This window comes from Canis lupus, chromosome 21 (assembly GCF_003254725.2).
Source record: "Canis lupus dingo isolate Sandy chromosome 21, ASM325472v2, whole genome shotgun sequence".
Taxonomy (NCBI): Eukaryota; Metazoa; Chordata; class Mammalia; order Carnivora; family Canidae; genus Canis; species Canis lupus.
The window spans coordinates 6,590,688-6,610,917 of record NC_064263.1 but is presented as its reverse complement, the minus strand read 5'-3'; the positions used below and the strand labels follow the sequence as shown (position 1 = coordinate 6,610,917).

The window sequence follows — 20,230 nt, the reverse complement described above, 5'->3', positions numbered from 1 at the left end:
AGGTAAGCGCACGTCCCTACCTTGGGCGCGGCGCGGGGCGCGCGGACACCTGCGGCCCGGGAGATGCCCCGGAGATGCCGGGGAGATGCCCTGGAGAGCGCGGGCGGAGGCCGGGCTCGCGGTCGCTATGGCAACCGGGACGCCGGGCGTTCCCAGGCAGACCGCCCGGCGGGGAGGAGGCCTCGGCCGCGGAGCGGACCCCGCGGCATGAGGCGGGCGGAGGCCGCGGTGGTGCCCGCGGGGGCGGCGCGGGAGGCGGGCCGCGAGGGGGAGCAGCCGGGGCAGCGGGGCGGCGGCCCCCAGCAGTCCTGCGGCCAGGGTGAGCGCGGCGGGCGGGGAGGGCGCGCGGGGCCGCGGGGGCCAAGGTTGCAGGGAGGGGCCGAGGCAGGCTCGGGCCGGCTGGGCGGCGGGAAGCCTCGGCCCGCCTCGGAGGGTAGCCTCCAACCCGAGGGGCCGTGGCGCTGCCTGGAAGGTGGGTGCGGGCGCCTGGGCGTGTGCGTGTGTTTGAGAGAGACACAGGGACGCAGAAGCAGGCTCCCCGCAGGGAGCCCCACGCAGGACGGGATCCCAGGACCCCGGGATCACGGCCTGGGCCGAAGACAGGCGCCCAACCGCCGAGCCCCCCGGGCCCCCCGTTCCATGGACTTCTACTCCACAGCCCTTGTGCTCTACAGGTTTACAGTAGGTGCTAAGGAATGATGATGGGGAAAGTAATAGGCCAGAGAGGAACTGCTCGCAGTTTCCAGCCCTCCTGATTGCCTCCCTAGAGAGCAGCCTGGCGCTGAGTGGCTCCCTCTGTGCTCAGCGGACCCCAGGAGGGAGGGCGGGTGGGGCTGAAGCGGCTCAGCTCCCCCGCCTCAGGGGGCCACACGGCCTGCTCCCCGGACACCTCCTTAAGGAGCCGCAGAACCAGTGTCTCCTAGAGAAAGGGCCTCTTCCCTCAGCATCAGCCCCAGTAGGACTAGGATACCTCCTTCCGTTCATTGTTTTCAAGTATGCAGAGGCCTTACTTAGAGAAACTAAATCCAGGATATTGAAGTATTGGGCATTTTTAAGTACGTCCTTAATCCGACTTAAAATTCTGTCTGGGAATTTTTCCATTAAAGATGTTAAAAAAGAAAGGTTCTTTAGCCCTGTGGAGTCCTGTGGGAGTCAAAGGTGGGATTAATCGTTCACTCATCAAGTCAACAAATACTGAGTCTTTACTACCTGCCAGATATTGGGCAAGTTGCAGAGAAGTGATGAATTAAGGCAGGTGTCCACACTTTCAGGAACTCAGAAAATCACGTTTGGCACATACAGCATTCTTGCCTGGGTCTCCCAGGGAACCTCCTTTTAGGGCCTCAGCCTGAGTAGAGCCAAGCTATTCACACACACATGAAGTACCTGTTTGATTTTTTAAAAAAAATTTTTTTTCAAAAAGTCTCCAGTCGCTCTGTAGCTTCTATTCCTTAATCATAGATCTGGTCTGAAATACACATAGGTGAAATGTGGTCCTTTCCCAGTAAAACATTCTTAAATTGTATGGAGGTGGCTCTTTGAATAGCCACCAAATCTTCATAGACTTTAGGATCATCTTTAAAATACTTTGTAGCACTCTCACCAGGCTGGCTAGCCCTTTCCAACATTCTCCAGTTTATTATGTGGCTGAATTTAGTATTCTAGGCATGATCAGGTTAGGATAGTGTGGGAGGACTATAATCTCCCTCAATCTGAACATTCTACTTCTATTAAATGGACCCAGTATCAATTAGCTGTTTTGGCAGGTACATTATATTAATAACACATATAACAAATGCAGTCTGTGACACCCTCAGTTTCTCTTTCCTCTGCTGTCCAATTGAAAACATTTGATCCAGGCTTTTTCTTTTCTTTTCTTTTCTTTTTTTTTTTTAAGATTTTGTTTTTATTTATTCATGAGAAACAGACAGAAGAGAGAAAGCGAGAGCAGCAGAGGGAGAAGCAGACTCCATGCAGGAAGCCCGACGCGTGACTCAATCCCCGGTCTCCAGGATCAGGCCCCAGGCCAAAGGTGGCGCTAAACCACTGAGTCACCCGGGCTGCCCAATCCAGGCTTTTCTTTTATTTATGTGGTTAATTTGTTTAATCTTAAATACAAGTCATTATATTTATCCCCGCCAATACCATTCTATGAATTTTAGCACTTCCTTCCAGGAGCAGGCCTTTGCATCCTGAGTTTGCCATTCAGCAAGTTTGTGCCATCCTCACATTTGGTGAGTTTACTGGCAGTCCCTCCCTATATCCAAGTTAGCAAATTATGTGGTGGTTGCAAGAGTTCCAAGGAGAGTCTCTAGAAGTCCCTGACCTGTCAATCAGCATCTTTGGTGAGGGCATTCTGTCTCCTACAAATACACTTTATCAAATGCCTTGCTGAAATGCAGGTACATTGTGGCTACAACATCTTCCTAATCTAGCTAGTTTAGTATAACTTGGGTTTGGGGGAGTCAGGTAGGCATGGCTTTTAATTTTTATGACTATTTTTGTGTTTCCTGATTTACTTTCTTAACTATATGATAGAAATAATTATACCTGCTCATAGAGTGATTTTGCGACAGAGAAATAATATATGTAAGATGCTAATTATATATGCATGGTAGCATTCAATAAATTATAACAATTATTATTATCTCTTAACAAAAGAAAGCAGTTTAGTTTAGAGTAATATTGTCCTTAGTAGTCCTTAACACTTAGTGATCACTGCTCCTCGTCGTCTGTACTCACAAGCCATCTGTTGACTCAAAATGTTGGTGAGGATTAACATCAAGCTGCTATGTTAGAGTTTGTAGAATTTCTTTCTCTCTTTCTTGCTTTCTTGCTTGCTTGCTTGCTTCCTTCCTTCCTTCCCTCCCTCCCTCTAGGAAGAGTGAGTATTTGCCTATACTAAGCTCTTTACTACTCCAATTTCTCATAGTTCCTCAAAACCTTTAGTGATTTCCTCTGTAAATTCTTGTAGCAGCAGGGCTGAAATTCATCAAGGGACTTGAACTTAGAGCAGGTGATCTCTTCTGGTCTATTCATCTATTACAGGATTTTCTTCCTTCTTAGCCATGTTTCCTAAACCCTTTTCTGCCTTAAGATCATGATTTAGCCAAAAAAAAAGTTTATTTTTATTTTTTAAAAAGATTTTATTTATTTATTCATGACAGAGAGAGAGAGGCAGAGACACAGGCAGAGGGAGAAGCAGGCTCCATGCAGGGAGCCTGATGTGGGACTCCCTGTGGGACTCCCGCTAAAACCGCTGAGCCACCTGGGCTGCCCACCAAAAAAAGTTGAAACCAAAGTTAAGCTTGAGTAATGCTAACCTCCATCCACATTCAAATGACTCCTAACTTTTGCAGGAAAAAATTAGATGCAGAAAGTATATCTAATTCTACCTTGTTTGTGTCTGTGGGTGTGTGAGTCTTCATGACTAGGAATGACCCATGGCCATAGCCAGAGGCAGCAGGTCTCTTATCCCATTTGGACCAGTCTGTACATGAATCAAATATATTCACTTGTGATTCTTTATTGGTTAGTCTGGAAAAGATGAGGTACCTGCCATTGTGAGTTTAAATTCCTATCTGAAATAGCTAAAGTATTTGGTTGATTAGGTTTCCCATGGTTTCTTGCCTTGAGCTTTTGAGTATTAAGACTATCACTACTCGTTCCCTGACGTTCACAAGGCTGCACTGGCATTCATCACAAGAAGAGTCTACTTTAACAACAGGGAGTTCTTCTTGAACACACATTTGGTCTATTACTATGCCAGATTCTCTTCTAGGACTCTGATGAACGGAACAGACAACATCCCTGCCCTATGGTATTTACAGTCTGGTAAGGAAAAAAGGAAGACATATATTCAACTAATAGTTACACAAATGATGTCATATAAAGCAAATGAAGCCATATACAAATTGCAATAAAAGAAATGAGAGAAGAGAGGAGAGTACTATATGAAAAAGTAACAAGGAACATTGCAAGATTGTAGAGTCAGGGAAAGTTTCCCCAAAGAACTGACATGTAAGCCTAGACTTAAATTATGAATAGAAGTTACCTGGGGAAAAATATTAGGGGAAAGGCAGTTCAGGCAGAAAATTGAACGTACATAGGCTGTGATGTGGGAAATTGACAGAAGGGCCACGTTGGAGCCCAGAGAGCAAGAGAGAGGGCCTGACAGGAGAGGCTAGGAAGACAGTGTCACATGGCACAGAGCTTGGAGATGGAGACCGAGCAGAAGAAATATTGTTAAGGTACTTAGAACAAATAAGCCAATCCTTCACAAAGCAGTGATGTCCTATAGGGCCAGGTTTAGAGGCCAGGAAAAAGTCATTGTCTATAAGTGATTCACTACTGCAATTCAGGTTTATCTCTCAAAATGGTGATTAAATAACGCTGAGGTTGTTCTGTGTTATGTAGCTGGATTGTAGGCCCTGTGTGCACATCTGTCTTATTCATTGCTTGACTTCTGCCCCTAGCCAAATGCCTGGTCCAAGGTAAGTAGATCTTTAATAAGGATTTATTGAATAAATGAGTTTCTTTGAAACTAATGAAGGAAACTCTAAATATTTAGAGGTATTTAGAATTTATCATGGAAGTTCAGGAATTATGTGAAAGTGTAAAGTCTCAAAAGAACCAAAAATTACAGTGGAAGGGATTTTTCCAAAATAGAGTCGCAGGGTGGATCATCTGCTGTTTGTACATAAGGATGTGTCTTTTTAAGAAATAGTTACTCATGTAGGTATAATGGCTAGAAAATTCAGCATAATTTGTCATAAGTAACCAATTTTATTAATATCTTTATAGGGAAGAAATTCTTGTATTCTGAGCCACATAAGAGAATTAAGGAAGTACTAGAAGAAGAACTTTATATTAAAAGAGATGAGTGCCACATTAAAAATCCACCTGCAGGTAATCTCAGTGACAAATGAAGTATATGTCTGAAATGAATATGAAATTACCTATTTGATGGTAGTGTGATTATTTTATTTATTACAAAACCGCAACTATCAAAAGAAAAATGGACCCTTGGGAAATTCTTGAGCTGATTTTATAATTATTTTGCCTGTGTCCAAATAAGCTTATATTTATAAAAAAAAAAACAAACAAGCCAGGTATCAGTATCTACATTGCTATCCCACATTTTTAGTCGAGTTATTTGTATTTAGTGAGAAGTAGAATTTTGTCCAGAAAAGCACAATAACTTCTTCAATCTTTATCAATATAGGGGTGAATAATAGCAGTGGTTCCCAAAGTTTAGATTTCATTAGAATTCCCTCAGAACCTGTTAAAAGCAGATAGCTGGGACCCATCCCCAGAGTAACTGGCTTGGGAGTTCTTGAGTGGGGGGTTGACAATTTGCATTTCTACCAAGTTCCCAGTTGATATTCAGGCTGATGGTCTCGGGACCCAATTTGAAAATCACTGACCCAGAAGAATCAAAGTTATTTACATAGATCAAATCATCCAAGGATTTTATTGCATATACACATAGTTTATGGGTTGATTATATGGCCTAGGCATTGATGTTCATTTGAGGTAAGATTACTCTAGAAGCCCAGAATCCCTGAGATTTTTTTTTTTTTTAAGAGTAGGTTCCACACCCACTGTGGAGCTCAGCTTCAGGCTTGACCTCACAACCCTGAGACCAACACCCAAGCTGAAGTCAAAAGTTGGATGCTTAACCAACTGAGCCACTCAGGCACCCTCCTCACAGATGTTATTTTGCAACTACTAGATCCCCTTGTTTTCACAATTCCTTCTTAATGATTACAAGGCACACATGCTTTTCAAATCATCAGGTTTTTATTGGAAAGCTCTTGGGCACCAGCATTCCTGAAGAAAGAAAAGAACTGTAACATGTGACTCCTGCATTCCGGGAACTTCACACTTTCTCAGGAGGACTGTTGAATCCCCAGCAGCTAGGACCCAGATTCTCTAGGGATTCCTAAAAGAAGATGCTGCATGCACAGAGGTGCATTTTTTCCGACTCTATGACCTATATGCCCACACTCCATTGCAAAACCAGCCATGCAAATACGTGTTAGGCCTTCTGTATTGCCCATTCTTCCAAAAGGAGAGACTGAAAAAATGGCCAATTCTGTTCATACTGTGTCTGGAAGGAATCTATGAAGTTTATTTTGAACTCTATGAGTGGATGCAGAATGACCCACTGAATTGTTTCTCCAAACCCCACCCATATGTACTATTTCCCTAGTGGCTAAAATAATTTTTAAGTCTTATATTATTCTGTTCTGGGTTGCTTTCATTTATACACTTATGAATTTATAATTTATATACTATTATATGATGTATTATTCTTACTGGATATGTTTGATTGTGAGACAATCTAAGTGATTATAAAAATCCATTTTTCTAAGCAATCCTTTCAACTATCCTTTGTATAAAATGGAAATGCTTGGGCTGCATTTTTATAACATCCACCAGAGGTCGCACAGAGGTGCTCTTTTAGCCTAGAAAATCCTTTAAAACTCAGACTAGGTTCTGTAAGGTTAAGTTTTAAAGGGGCTTTACTTATGGAAAACAAACTACTAATTTTCTTTCTCTTTCCATTCTTAAAAAAAAAAAAAAAAATTCAAAGGGCCGGAAGCCCTGTGTCCTTGGCCCCAACAGGGAACTAGCACCTAGAGATCCATGCTTCCTGCTTAGTCTCAGGGTGTTGGCAGCTCTGGGCCAGCCACTAAAACCTTCCACATAGGATTTTCAGTGACATACTCCTTGAAATATGTGATGAAAGCTTGGGCTTCTCTTTATGGAGAACACAGCTTGTCACAAACACACAGAATTCTGCATAAAACGTTTAGGGACTTGTATGGCTCTGATGGCAGCTCTTCCTAAATATTAAAAGTACACTAGACCTATTGGCACCATTCCTCCACTTCTTGTTTACTCCTTCCCCCATTGTAAGTAGAGTTTTGTTTCCATGAGTCCAGGGAAACTGTTCTTTTGCAGATGGTAAATGGCGTTCCCCTTAAAGATCGAATCCAATGATCTTGAAAGTCTCATACAATCCAGAAACTCCTCAAACTCAACTGCTCTGCAGCATCTACATAATTGTTTACTCCTTCCTTTTTTTTTTAAAAAAAAGATTTTATTTATTTATTCATGAGAGACACAGAGAGAGAGAGAGAGAGACACAGGCAGAGGGAGAAGCAGGCTCCCTGCAGGGAGCCTGATGTGGGACTTGATTCTGGGACACCAGGATCATGCCCTGAGCCAAAGGCAGACACTCAACCGCTGAGCCACTCAGGCGTCCCTACTCCTTCCCTTTGAAAACAACTTTGTCAGCTTAGCTTCCAGATCATCATGCTCCTGGTTTTGCTGGTACTAGTGTTTGTTGTCTTTGCTAACTCTCCCTCCTTCTCACCTCTTAACTTTGGGGAGCTCAGTCACAGGCCCTCCTCTCCATCTATAGTTACTCCCTGAGTGATCACATGTAGCCCTGTTGTGCTAATGACCCCAAAATCTATTCTCTGGCCTCTGCTTTTCCCCTCAAATACCAAAAGCCTACTTACTGTCTTATCTGGATGTCTGCTAGGCCTCTTAAACTTAACATGTTCAGAACAGAACTCTTATTTTGTACCACTCTTCAACAGCTCTTCCCCATCTCAGGAAATGGCATCACCATTCATTCCGTTGCTTATGCCCAAACACCTTTAAGTCAAATTGCCAAAGTTCACATCTAGTCCCTCAGCTAATCCTGTCGAATCTATATTGGAAATACATCCTAAATCCCCCCAACTGCCACCTTGTCCAAACCCCCATCATCTCTTGCAAGCTCAGAAATGGCATCCTCTAGCAGCTTCTACTGCCAACCTGATGATCCATTCTCTGCACAGAATCCAAAGGGATCTCTTACAACATAAATCAATGTACACACCTCCATGTTCAAAATCCTCAGATGGCTCTTAATGATTCTTAGTCTAGATTTCAGTCCCATCCTATGGTCTGCTCACCTTTCTGAACTCAGCTCCTATACTTTCCTACCTCACTTTAGCCACACAAGTTTTCTTGATGTTATGGAACATGCCAAACCCATTTTCACCTCAGAACCTTTCTACTTCCCCTAGACCATCACATGTCTTTCTCCCTCTTCCTTCAAGTTTCAGCCCAACATCACCTTCTCAGAAGGAACATTTCTACCAGGTTAAAGTCGAAACTACCCACTCCCCTAATTACTTCTAATCTTTTATACCACCTTCTTCTATCTGCTTTTTTTTTTTATCACTACCTGAAATTATATATTTGTCTGTATACTTCTTTATTGACTATCTGTCCATGAGAACATAAGCTACATGCGGGCAGGGACTTGATTTTGCTTACTACAAATTCTCATGAAAGCCATGTGATATAGGTATTATGATCCCCATTTTATGGATGAGTAAACTGAAATTTTAAGAGGTTTCTACTGTCCAAGGTTATGCAGTAAGTAAGTGGCAGAACCGGATTCCAAACTCAGGTCTGACCCCAAATCCCATTGGCATTCTACACACTATAGTATTTCCAGTCATGTGTTATAACGAAGTCCTTTAAGTCCTGTTCTGGCTGGCTTGAGATTTCTGTACCACTTGACATAATTGATGGTTCTTTCCTTAAACTTTGTTTTTCTCTCAAATTCCTTGACATTAAAATGTCCTTCTTCTCTTCTCTGGATATTTCTTCTCATCCACATTTGAGAACTTCTTTTCACTCACACTCATCCCCAAATATTGATGTTTACCAGGGTATTACCCACAGTCTTCTAATCTTGTTCTATTGGCTCTCCCTGGATCATATCAGCTATTCACATGGTTTCTGCCACTACCTCATTGTGATGTGTCTGTGTCTGAAGCCTGTGTGTCCAGGCTACGTATCTCATACTGGCTGTCCCACAAGTACTCAAGATCAACATGTCCAAAACGAAACTCGTACTTTTCTTCAACTTATTCCTTTCTGTATATCACCCTCCAAATGCATGACATGGCATAGTATCCAAACCCAAGACCACAGAGCCATCTTCCATACCCACTCCAGATCACCATGTCTTGCATTTAATTAGGTTGTCAGGGGTATCTTAGTTTGGCTCAGGATCCCAAACTATTGTCCCCCATGTCAGGTTCATTTTGCAGACATATTTATTTGTTCTGCACTGTATATTTTAAATATACAAATCAGTTGTCAACATTTAAAAAAATTAGGACTTTTTACATATGAATCTAGATTTCTAGAATATCTTGGGTGAAGGAGGAAGAGAAAGCAAGATGTGACAACCAAGTTGACATTCACACATGGCAGCAGTGACTGGAGTTGGCTTATGCTGCCCTGGCTGGCCTTCTCACTCTGTTACTCATTACACACAAGTTCCCCAGCCAGGTGGAGCAGATCATAAACTATTTATGTTCACACGTCCACTGCAGACTTCGTCCTCTCATGGTGGAAATAGGAAAAAATGTGTTTCTCTGGTATCCGTGTTTCCAACAAGAGTGGAAAAAACTAAAAGAGTAGGAGAGCCAATTATTTCTTACCCCTGACCTGCTTTACTTCCTTATATTACCTGCCTGGCGTCTCTCTCAGACAGAAAGAGAGTGAGTGTATATATATACACCAAGGCCAAGGTATATGCATGCATCCACGCATATTTGTGTAGCAATGTATTAATTAACTGGATTTGTTTGAATTTTTAAATGATCAAGTCCATATTCTCTCACAGCAATCTGATTGATGAAAGTGAGATTTCAGTAAATGTCCAGACTGGACTTTCCCCCAACCATTGATAAAGCACCAAAACACTGGACCCCATAGCCAAGTATGGGTGAACTTGCCAGAGAGCTGACACCATCTATTAAGAGGGGGATTTGTATGAAATTAAGCAACTTAAATTAAAGCACATTTTCTTTGTGACTGAACTAATGATGACAATCATGGAAGAGCCCAGAAGCAGTGGACTTCAGTTCTTCCTATGCTTTTCCTGTTTCCTCTGGTTGAATGAAAGTGGCATAAGATCAAAGTTTTCTTTTCCTTGGGTTTCTTGAAATAAGTAAAAAGTCTAAGATTCATTAATTAGATTTTCTGGATGTTTAACAGAGCAAACATTACATTTCTTCTGGGATATTTTTGTTTGGGTGGCAATAGGGGGACTCAGGAAAAAGAGTTGTTGGTCTTCTGGGACCTTCAGCTAAATGAGCTATCCTACCTGTTCTGGTGGCTGTGTTGTGACAGTGGTTAATTAGAACTATGAAGACACTGACATGGCCAAGATGTTCCAGGTGGTTGGTGCCCAATGCTTGGATTTAGAAAATGGCATCAGTGACCACAGGAAAAATGGGCTGTGAGTCCCTAAGCCCATTCTTCTGGATTTGGATTCCTTCCCAGCTCCTAATACAGAGATAGGTGGGCTCCGTGAGACACTGGAGGTGGGCTGAGGGGTAGGGGTGAGTGGAGGGTGTCTATATACATCTACAGTGATGGTGGTAATAATAATAAGTATTATTAGTAATTTTTTTCAGTTTTTACAGATTATCTCTCCCAATCCTTGCAATGACCCTGCACTCTTATTCTTCTTATTTTGCAGATCTGGAAGCTAAGGCTCAGGGAGGTATAGTGATTCCCCTTTGTCACACAGAGCAATAGGCTTCTCAGAAGCTGGTGTCTTTGCTTTTAGCTTATACTGTGTCTTTGAAAACATAAGCTTATGTTTTCTGACAGGGAAAAAAGATTTGAAGTTGTATTGGTAGCAAATAGTATTCTCTTCAGTAGAAGAAAGGTTGTCACAATCTTTTCCAGGTTCTGCCTCATTTTAGGTTCAAACTGGAGGTAGAACGGGCTTCAGAGGATGACACATTCCCATCAGATAAGAACAGGGTCTGGGATCTACTCAGAAAGGCTCTCATCATCTTGATGAACAAATGCCTTTTCTGACCAAATCTTCTGTCAGATGAGAATGGGATTTGGGGCAATTTATGGAATTTTTTAGATAAGTAAGAATTTAGCTACCATCATCATTCACATATTCTTAGTGATTCCCTAAAGATTTCCCCCTCCTTATAATTTTTTTAAAAAGAGAGATAAGCTTGTGAGACATGCATTATCAGACTATTGCTTTCTTTTCTTTTTCTTTCTTTTTTTTTAAGGATTTTATTACTTATTTGACAGAGAGAGAGAGAGAGAGAGAGAGCACCAGCAGGGGAAGCGGCAGACAGAGAGAGAAACAGACAGGGAGCCTGATGCAGGACTCGATCCCAGGACCCTGGGATCATGTCCTGAGCCAAAGGCAGATACTTAATGGACTGAGCCACCCAGGTGCCCCAGACTATTGCTTTCATTTTACCATTTATCTTGAAATTATTTCTACATTTCTAAGAACTTCTGTAGATGACTCTGTGGAAATAAATTAATGTTCTTTTTTTAAGATTTTTATTTTTTTTTATTCACGAGAGACACACAGAGAGAGGCTGAGACACAGGCAGAGGGAGAGGCAGGCTCCCTGTGGGGAGCCTGATGAGGGACTCAATCCCAGGACCCCGGGATCATGACCTGAGCCAAAGGCTCAACCACTGAGTCACCCAGGTGCCCCTAAATTCATGTTCTAATTTAATGTTTTCAAATTGCAAGGGCTTTTATACTTTTCTAGCTTAAACCTGCAGAGATTCTAGTAATCATGAAAAATTTGATTAGTAAAATTTATTAGTTTTCTCTCATACAACATTTTCTTTTTCAATGAATTTCAAAAGTGTCCTGCCAAATCCATTACATTGTGTCTCTATGTCCTGAATGCATAAAAACTTAATTTTGAATCTGGTTTATTTATTACATTTAGTACCAATTTAGAAAACATCACTCAGCAAGTATGGGTAGGTTTGCTATTCATTAATCCATTCAACAAAAATATTTGGTGTACCTACAATAAAAAAGGAATTTAGTAGACACCAAAGGCATGTCAAGAAAATTACAGAGCCTAGAAGTCACCAAAGATAAATTTAAATTACTTACATTTTTCTTCCTGTGGTCAAATCTCTGGCCATGTTTACACAAAGGAAGCATGGATGATATAGCTCCAAACTAGCTTTTCAAACTCTGAGGTTCATTTCTCATAGCCAGAGACAGCTGAAGGGAACAAAAATATTTTTGAAGGGTGAGCTTACCTTCCCTGAAAGACCAGGCCAGGTCCCCCTGGCTAAAATTTCTAGCATAAAGTCATGGTTTTGTAACTTTAACATTCAGGATAAAGACACACCTAGAAAGGCTGCTGAGTAGAAGGGGTTGGAGGCCGAGAAGCAAAGAGAGAAGACTCTCCAGAAGATTCTGAGCTTCCAGAGGGGATTTGATCCCTCTTGTGCCTGCTGCCCTTTCCTTTCCAGGCTATGTGCCAACACTGTGGTTTCCCTGGCTCTCTCCCCTCCTTGTCTTTCTTCTTCCTCCTGGAATGCACATGCCCAGAGCCGAGGGATTTGGCTTTCTCTTTGAAGAAGGTGCTTCAGAGGCCATTTGTGCTTCTTTCCAGACCTCTTTTTCTCCAGTTGAACATATCACCTTCTGTAACTTCATCACCCAAACATCCTATCAAATCAAAGTAATGCTGGTTTCTTCAGCTGCTCTATTCTTGAGTACAGTAAATACGCATACATACCTTTTGATTTTTTTCACATGTTTCTGAGCATCTGCATTTATATTTGAGGTATTTTCCCTATTAAGTTGTAAACTTCTATGATGCATTTGAAAGAGCACAGCTTGATTAGATCAGTGTGATTTTTTCCTTTCTGATTGGATTTGGTTTTTCTACAGAGTTCTGCCTCCTGATTTCAAACTATTTTCCATTTGCCAGAACTTCTCTCAATTTGGAACAAATCCAAACCTGTTTCCTCGGTCTCTTACTTGGTGTTGTACACCAAGAGGCATGCAATAAATACCTGTGGACTCCTAAGTCTGAGCGGCTATTATCCACAGGTTGGAGAGCAGCTGTTTCTGTCTCTAGAGAGGATAGAAGAAGAGGAAACTGGCTGGAATGGTGGGGAAAGATTTAGGTTGGATACAAGGAACAGCTTAAACTTTGTCTGCTCTTGGGCATCCTGGGTGGCTCAGCGGTTAAGCGTCTGCCTTCAGCCCAGGGCCTGATCCTGGAGACCCGGGATCGAGTCCCATGTCGGGCTCCCTGCATGGAGCCTGCTTCTCCCTCTGCCTGTGTCTCTGCCTCTCTCTCTATGTCTCTCATGAATAAATAAATTCTTAAAAAAAAAAAAAAAGCTTTGTCAGGTCTTGACAGGAGATTGTGGAGTCTTCCTTGAAGATAGGTTGTTGGGGAGTGGGGAACTAACCCCGCCAGATAGCTTCAGCTACTCCATTCAGGAGTGGAGAGGGAGAGGCAAGTGTTGCCATTCCACCGGTGAGTCAGACCATTGACTATGCCTCCAGAAACGGAATCAGAGTCCATTCCTTGGACAGGAAACCACTGTCCCTGTAAAAATAATAGCTACCATTTACTGTGTGCAAAACACTTCATATCCATTTCATCCAAATCCTATGATAATTCTTTGAGCTAGATATTATCCCCATTTCAAAGCTGAGGAAACAGAGACACAGTGGGTTAAATAACTTGCCCAAAGCCATACAACTGGCAAGTGGTGAAGCAAAGACTGAACCCCAGATCCCTTTGAACCCAAACACTGCACCCCTCTCACTACATGGTACAGAATCCTTTAGGGAAATATCCGATGTTAGCATGGTAACCAGTAGGCAGTCTCAGATCAGTGGAGAATATTTGGCATTATAATTTGCAGCTTCAGAAACGCTAAAAACGATGTATGGCACTAACCTGAATAATCTTACTTGACTTGGGTCACATTTTCTTTTTTTAAAAAATATTTTTATTCATGAGAGGCACAGAGAGAGAGGCAGAGACACAGAGGGGGAAGCAGGCTCCCTGCAGAGAGCCCGATGGGGAACCCTATCCCAGGACCCCAGGATCTCACTCTGAGCAAAAGGCAGATGCTCAACTTCTGAGCCACCCAGATGCCCCCACAATTTTCTACATAATAGCTTTTCACCAAAAGCTTGTCAGCTGACTCCCAAGAGCTAAGTAAGTACTATTAGGATATGGAGGACGATCCGTACAAATCAAATATCTAAAACAATACTCACTGAATGGTATCAGAATTTAAGACTATAGTTTGCTTTGTATCCATGTGTAGACATCGCCTTCCGAGTATTTATCTATGTTGTTTTCTAGTGAGCTTGTTGTTTCATTCAAGGAGTGATTAAATAGCATCTAGTTCAATCCAGTTCAGTCTTTTAGAAGATTGTTGAATGTATTTGATGAATTGATTTGGCAACTTTTGGTTATATTGTCTTTGGAAATATTTGTACTTCTAAGGAATTAAATCAGAATCAAATAGGGTTAACTGCATGAAGTGTCCATACTAACTAATTTATTTCTGATCCTTTTGTGCTTTGTTACATATGTTTGTTTCTATGTTGACTTTTCAATCTAGAAAATAGATTGAAAAAAATCTAGACCTCATAGCACTGTAAGAGGTTTAACTGCCTATGGAATAACTGAATGAATGGAATTGGACAAATGCCAAAGACCCTGGGTGGTTTGATTAATCAAACAAAATAAGCCTCCACCCAAATGACTGAAAAGAATAATCACCCAGTAAATACTTTCTAAAACATTTGGTGCTAAATAGGAATTAAGCTAATAATTGTTATCTTGCTTCTAAAAATATTGACAGTGGCCCTGGAAAGGATTTGGAGCATTAAAAGGAATCTCCCTGTGGGCAACTTGAAGCCAGAACTGCCGAGCAGAAACAGTTTGCTGCCGCAAACCACGTACTATTCGAGGCATGGAGGGCTAAGAAGTAAGATCCTGATACTCTTGATTTCTGCTGAAAGCCTTGAGTGTGCCGATTAGCTCCCAGACCAGGGGTACATGCTTTATTTCAAGTGCTTGGTCAAGATGCAATCTTCTTTTGATTTGCTTCTCTGGAGTTACTTTTAGCTTTAGCCACATTACCTCCTTAGGGAACTCAAACAGTTAACAGTTCAGCAAAGTAAATTACCCCAAGGATACAATAGAAGTTTATGCTCTTTGAGTTACACTCTGGACTCTACTTTTTATGCAAGGAAGCCTTTCTGGCACACAGCCAGCCTGGGTGGGGAGAGAGCTTGCATCGTCCCTTCCCCCCCCTTCCCCCCCAGATCTTTGCTTACCAATGGAAACGAGGAAAGGAAGATGAGGGAAGTAAGGAAGAATCAGGCAACTACTTTGCCTGGCTCCCTTAGTTTCTCCCTATTTGAGGTAAAAGGCCACCCACCTGGGCCCAATGCACTGTTCCTCACAGACTTGAAGATGGGAACAAAATATTATTCATTCCTCACTGTCATAACTAGTGTCTGCCAGGAAATTGGTGGCAGGATGTGGAGAAAGTGGGGGTCTTGGCATGGAAGCATAAGCAGTGTCCAGATGCTCTAGGGACCTGACATACGAATCCTTGAAGTAGCTCTACAAGTGGGAGGTTACCCTAGGATGAAAAGCGAGAAGTGGGTAAATATCAAGTGTGGGTAATTTTACCCAAGAAGTGATACATAATAGCAAATGCTTTATTGTACTTATTATTCCAGATTCTTCATGCATAATAATCCCTTTAATCATAACAACAATCACATGAAACAGATACTATTCATTTTATTCTTTTTAATATTTATTTACTTGTTTATTTTTTATTCATTCATTCATTCATTCATTCATTCATGAGAGACACACAGAGGCAGAGACATAAAAAGAGGGAGAAGCAGGCTCCTCACAGGGAGCCCTATGTGGGACTTGATACCCCAACCGGGGATCACGCCCAGAGCCTAAGGCAGACACTCAACCACTGAGCTACCCAGGCATCCCTATACAGTTTATTTATAGATCAGGAAACTGAGGTACAGAAAGGCTGAACAATTTACCCAGATGCGTGTTCTGAGATTGGGACCCAGACAGCCAGTCTCCAGTGGCTTTTAACTACTAGATATTATTGCCTCTATGAGCCAAACTGTGCCCGACAGCCGGGGGTGTCTGTTAAGCCTAGAATGAGGTGAGGGCTCCGAAAAAGTGGCACAAAGAAGGGTCTCCTGGCAGGCAGCCTCTAGGATATGAATTCAGTAGGGAGAAAATATAGTCACTAAGAGGCTGAGACACAAAGTCAAAGAAAGAAAAAACAAAACAAAACAAGAACTTATTACTAAAGGGGATTCATGTAGCAAAGAGGAACCAGTATGGAGATTTGGATTCAATAATAAAGTAGTAGCGGCCACCTCTTACCATGTGCCAGGCACAACGTAAGTGTTCTATATAGCTCTGTAATCCACATGATCACATAAAATGAGAGTTTTAATCTCCATTTTCCCAGTGAGGAAACTGAGGCATAGAGACACTACATTACTCAAGATCCTGTGCCTAGGAGGCAGTAAGGCCAGAACTACAAACCTGTGTCTGTCTGACTTCTGAGACGATGATTTAACCCCTGGGTCATCATGGCAGAGAATCCAGTCCCTGGACAAAAAGGGTGGAACCAGTGTTTGTGGTCACTTACCTGGCACAGGGTTGAGGGATGAGGGTTTAGAACGAACTTGGGAGATGACTACACTCAAAATCCACAAAGATAGCAGTGTCCTGAAGTAATGGTTGATTCAACTCAAGTCTGGGCTTCTTGCCCATTGGGGACTGTTTATTTCAACTTTCCACCCAATTTTTCAGGTTCTATTTATAGTGGGTAAATGTATCATTGCAAGAAAACTCACAAAGCAATTCATTGTAAAAATGAATTATTTTTAAATGTCGTATTATAAGACTGGTTTGAAGAACAAATTACTTTTCATTTGAATACATAAAAATCCAGTAGATGACCGAATTCTTCAGGTGGGGACATATAATCTAAAAAACTTTGACCATAATTGCATTATTTTCATCCATACAATTTAGGAGAGGCTTGTTCATTGCTCCCACTCATTTTCACTCATCCACACTAGCAGCCTCTAGGCCTCTATCTACAGCCCCATGTCAAGCACCTTCAATGATCATGTTATAAACATTTTTTTTTTTTTTGAGAGAGAGACAGAGAATGTACACCCAGCACAGAGCCAATGCAGGGCTCAATCTCACTACCCTGAGATCATGACCTGAGCTGAAATCAAGGTTTGGATGCTCAACTGTCTGAACCATCCAGGTGCTCCAACAGTAATTATGTTACAATATATAACTGCTCTAGTTACATATCTTAGCTTCATTTCTCTTAAGTTATCAGCTGCATTTTGCCATATGCACTCCAACTATCTGCTCTACAAATCACAACTGATCAGTCTACGTGAATCAGATTGATAATGAAGAATTAAACTTTTCTCATTATCAATAAAAAAGGTAGATGCAAGGCACAGATACATTATAGATGAGCAAGGTCCACAGATAATTTTTAAAAATCGATCAAGAGTAATTCATGCACTATCAGAAAATCCATGGAAGCATGAACCATGTCTTTTTCGCTAACCACCATACACTTAGCATGGTACTCAATCACTTTTTGTCCAGAAAGTATATGTTGGCTGCCTACTACATGTTCAGAATCATCTTGCTGCTAATGCACATAAGTCTCTCCCTCCACAAGAGTATACAGTTTTCCCTACTTGAATCTGCTAAATAGAATGCAAACAATAGTGGAAAAAAGCAATGGAACCTATTGATTTTAGTGTGTCAATCATGAAAAGTTGCATATATTTCATATACATCTTAGAACTGATGCTTTCAAAGACAGATTTTCCATGGATTAGAATATTTCCAGGAACTTCTCCCATAAAGTATACTTCCTTTAGATGACTCAGCCAGTCTCAGGGTCATCTTTTTCTTATTCACTTGTGCATTTTTTTTTCTCTTTCTCATGAACAACACAGTCATTGTAGTTGTGACTCTTCCAACATTTAATACACATTATTTAAAGTTTAAATTTAGAATCATGATCATCCAATTTTAGTTCTAAAACATGTTTCTCTTAGAAACTGTGAAGCATCCACAATCTTCATCATACTAACAAGTTTTATTCCTTTTATCATTTCCTTCTTGTTCTGTGGCATATAACAACAACAACTGAAGTTGTCTAGCCCAGTACTTCTCAAGCTTTAATGTGTCTACAAATGACATGGGTATCTTACTAAAATTTGGATTCTGATATAGTAGGTCTGGTGTGGGGTCTGGAATTCTGTGTTTCTTTTTCTTTCTTTTTTTTTTTTTTTAACTTTGTTTACTTGAGAAAGAGCATGTGCATGCATGCATGCTTACACAAGTGAGGGAAGGGCAGAGGGCAGAAGGAGAGAGAATCTCAAGAAGGCTCCCCGCTGAGTATAGAACTCCACACAGGGCTTGCTCTCACAAACCATGAGATCATGACCTGAGCTGAAATCAAGAGTTGGATGCTCAACTGAGCCACCCAGACACCCCTGGTATTCTACTTTTCTAACTAGCTCCCAGGTGATGCCAACGCTACTGGTCAGGACACTACTCTGAGCAACAAGGGTCTGGAAGACTGAGCAGCCAGTCAGGAGTTACCTGGATCACCTGGTTTGGCTTTTATATTTTGCTCTACCAAATGAAGTACTGTTGGGAACATTAAATCAGATTTAGATTAAAATGGGGTTGGGATTAAAGAGCACTTCCCCTGGGGCACCAGGATGGCTCAGTGGTTGAGCATCTGCCTTTGGCTCAGATCCTGATCCCAGGGTCCTGGTATCGAGTCCCGCATTGGATTCCCCACAGGGAGCCTGCTTCTCCTACTGCCTGTGTCTCTGCCTCTCTCTCTGTGTCTCTTATGAATAAATAAATAAAATCTTAAAAAAAAATTAAGAGCATTTCCCTAAAGTAAATACTTACTTATTCACTATTTTCTTTAGGATAAGATGAATACATTTTTCCATTGAGAAGAAACCTCATTCTCCTGATGTCTGCAAATCAGAGAACCCAAGCTTGTTTCACAGTTTAAGATGTGTTAAAAAATGTATATTCTTATTATTGGTATTAATTCTTATGTATAAATTAATCCAGGGAAATAAAAGACTTGGTAAAGTTTGCTAAGCACCTGGAAACAATGAAGAAGAATATCATATGTATTTTTAGCACATTTGGAGTACATTGGGTTTCTAATTCAGCATATTTTATTAAATATGTGAAACATGATAAAACAAAGGCATGTGTATTGAGTCTTTACTTCAAGGTAAGCGTTATAAACCTTAATCCTTCACTATAGTATAGTTATGTTCATCCATTGGAAAAACAAAAAACAAAAAACAATAACAAACAGATGCCTGGCTGGCTCCGTTGGTAGAGCATGCAACGCTTGATCTCAGGGCTAGGAGTTCAAGTCCCATGTTGGGCGTGGAGCCTACTTAATTACTACTACAACAACAACAACAATTTATTTACAAGTTTATTTATTGACAGTGTTCTTACAAATAAATAAATTACTAAATGAATGATGTAAATAAATGAAATGTTCCTAACTCAGAGACAACCATTTTAATGATAGTTTTGGTAGTGTTCAACTTTCCCGAGAATTTGTCCAGTAGATAGAAAGTAGCCAGGAAATTTATGGAGATCTAAAAGAGGATTTTTACTAATACTACTGAGTTAAACAGAGGTTAAGAGGAAGGGGAAAAAATTCTCCCCCATCCTTTGTCAAAAGTAATATTTATGTAGTATAGAAAAGCTGGGAAACAGAAATGTAAAGGAAAAAATATCTAGAATTTGAGTCCCCGAAACAACCATTGATAACATGTTGATACGTTTTTATTCTTTTTTCCTTGCATATGTTTTATTTTACATGTTTGAGATCACTCTGTACAGTATATACATTTATTATCCCTTCTAACATAACATCATACAATTTCCCATCAGTAAAATATAACTTTTTTTTTTGGTTGAAGTAAAGTTGATACACCATGTTACATTAGTTTCAGGTGTACAATATGAGTGATTGCACAACTCTATACATTACGCTAAGCTCACCACAAATGTAGCTACCATCTGTCACCATGCAACAGTGTTACAATACCATTGGCTGTATTTTCTATGCTGTACCTTTCACCCTGTGACTTAGTTATTCCATCACTAGAAACCTGTACCTCTCATTCCTCTTCTTCCATTTGCCCATCCTCCCCACTGGCAACCACTAATTTCTTCCTTGTGTTTACACGCTTATTTTTGCTTTGTTTT

General features: G+C 41.2%; 1 protein-coding gene across 2 annotated transcripts; it reads left to right on the top strand.

Annotated features, from left to right (window-relative positions):
* The first annotated feature begins 48 nt into the window (after positions 1 to 48).
* Positions 49 to 19,204, top strand: C21H11orf97 (chromosome 21 C11orf97 homolog). Of its 2 annotated transcripts, XM_049099174.1 has the most exons (5): positions 1,902 to 2,032; positions 2,176 to 2,234; positions 4,804 to 4,908; positions 14,724 to 14,849; positions 18,913 to 19,204. In XM_049099174.1, the coding sequence occupies exons 1-5, from the start codon at positions 1,917 to 1,919 to the stop codon at positions 18,915 to 18,917; spliced, it is 411 nt and encodes a 136-aa protein (XP_048955131.1). In that variant the 5' UTR covers positions 1,902 to 1,916; the 3' UTR covers positions 18,918 to 19,204. The 2 variants fall into 2 exon arrangements, with proteins under 2 accessions (XP_048955130.1, XP_048955131.1); XM_049099173.1 differs by lacking the exons at positions 1,902 to 2,032; positions 2,176 to 2,234 and adding an exon at positions 49 to 319.
* The last annotated feature ends 1,026 nt before the right edge of the window (positions 19,205 to 20,230 follow it).

What these genes read in the sequence shown, in the direction of transcription:
- C21H11orf97 (XM_049099173.1), top strand. Translation starts at nt 64, where the DNA reads ATGCCCCGGAGATGCCGGGGAGATGCCCTGGAGAGCGCGGGCGGAGGC. An exon ending in CCAGCAGTCCTGCGGCCAGG is followed by an intron (nt 320 to 4,803) that starts GTGAGCGCGGCG and finishes ATATCTTTATAG; the next exon opens with GGAAGAAATTCTTGTATTCT. An exon ending in CATTAAAAATCCACCTGCAG is followed by an intron (nt 4,909 to 14,723) that starts GTAATCTCAGTG and finishes AAATATTGACAG; the next exon opens with TGGCCCTGGAAAGGATTTGG.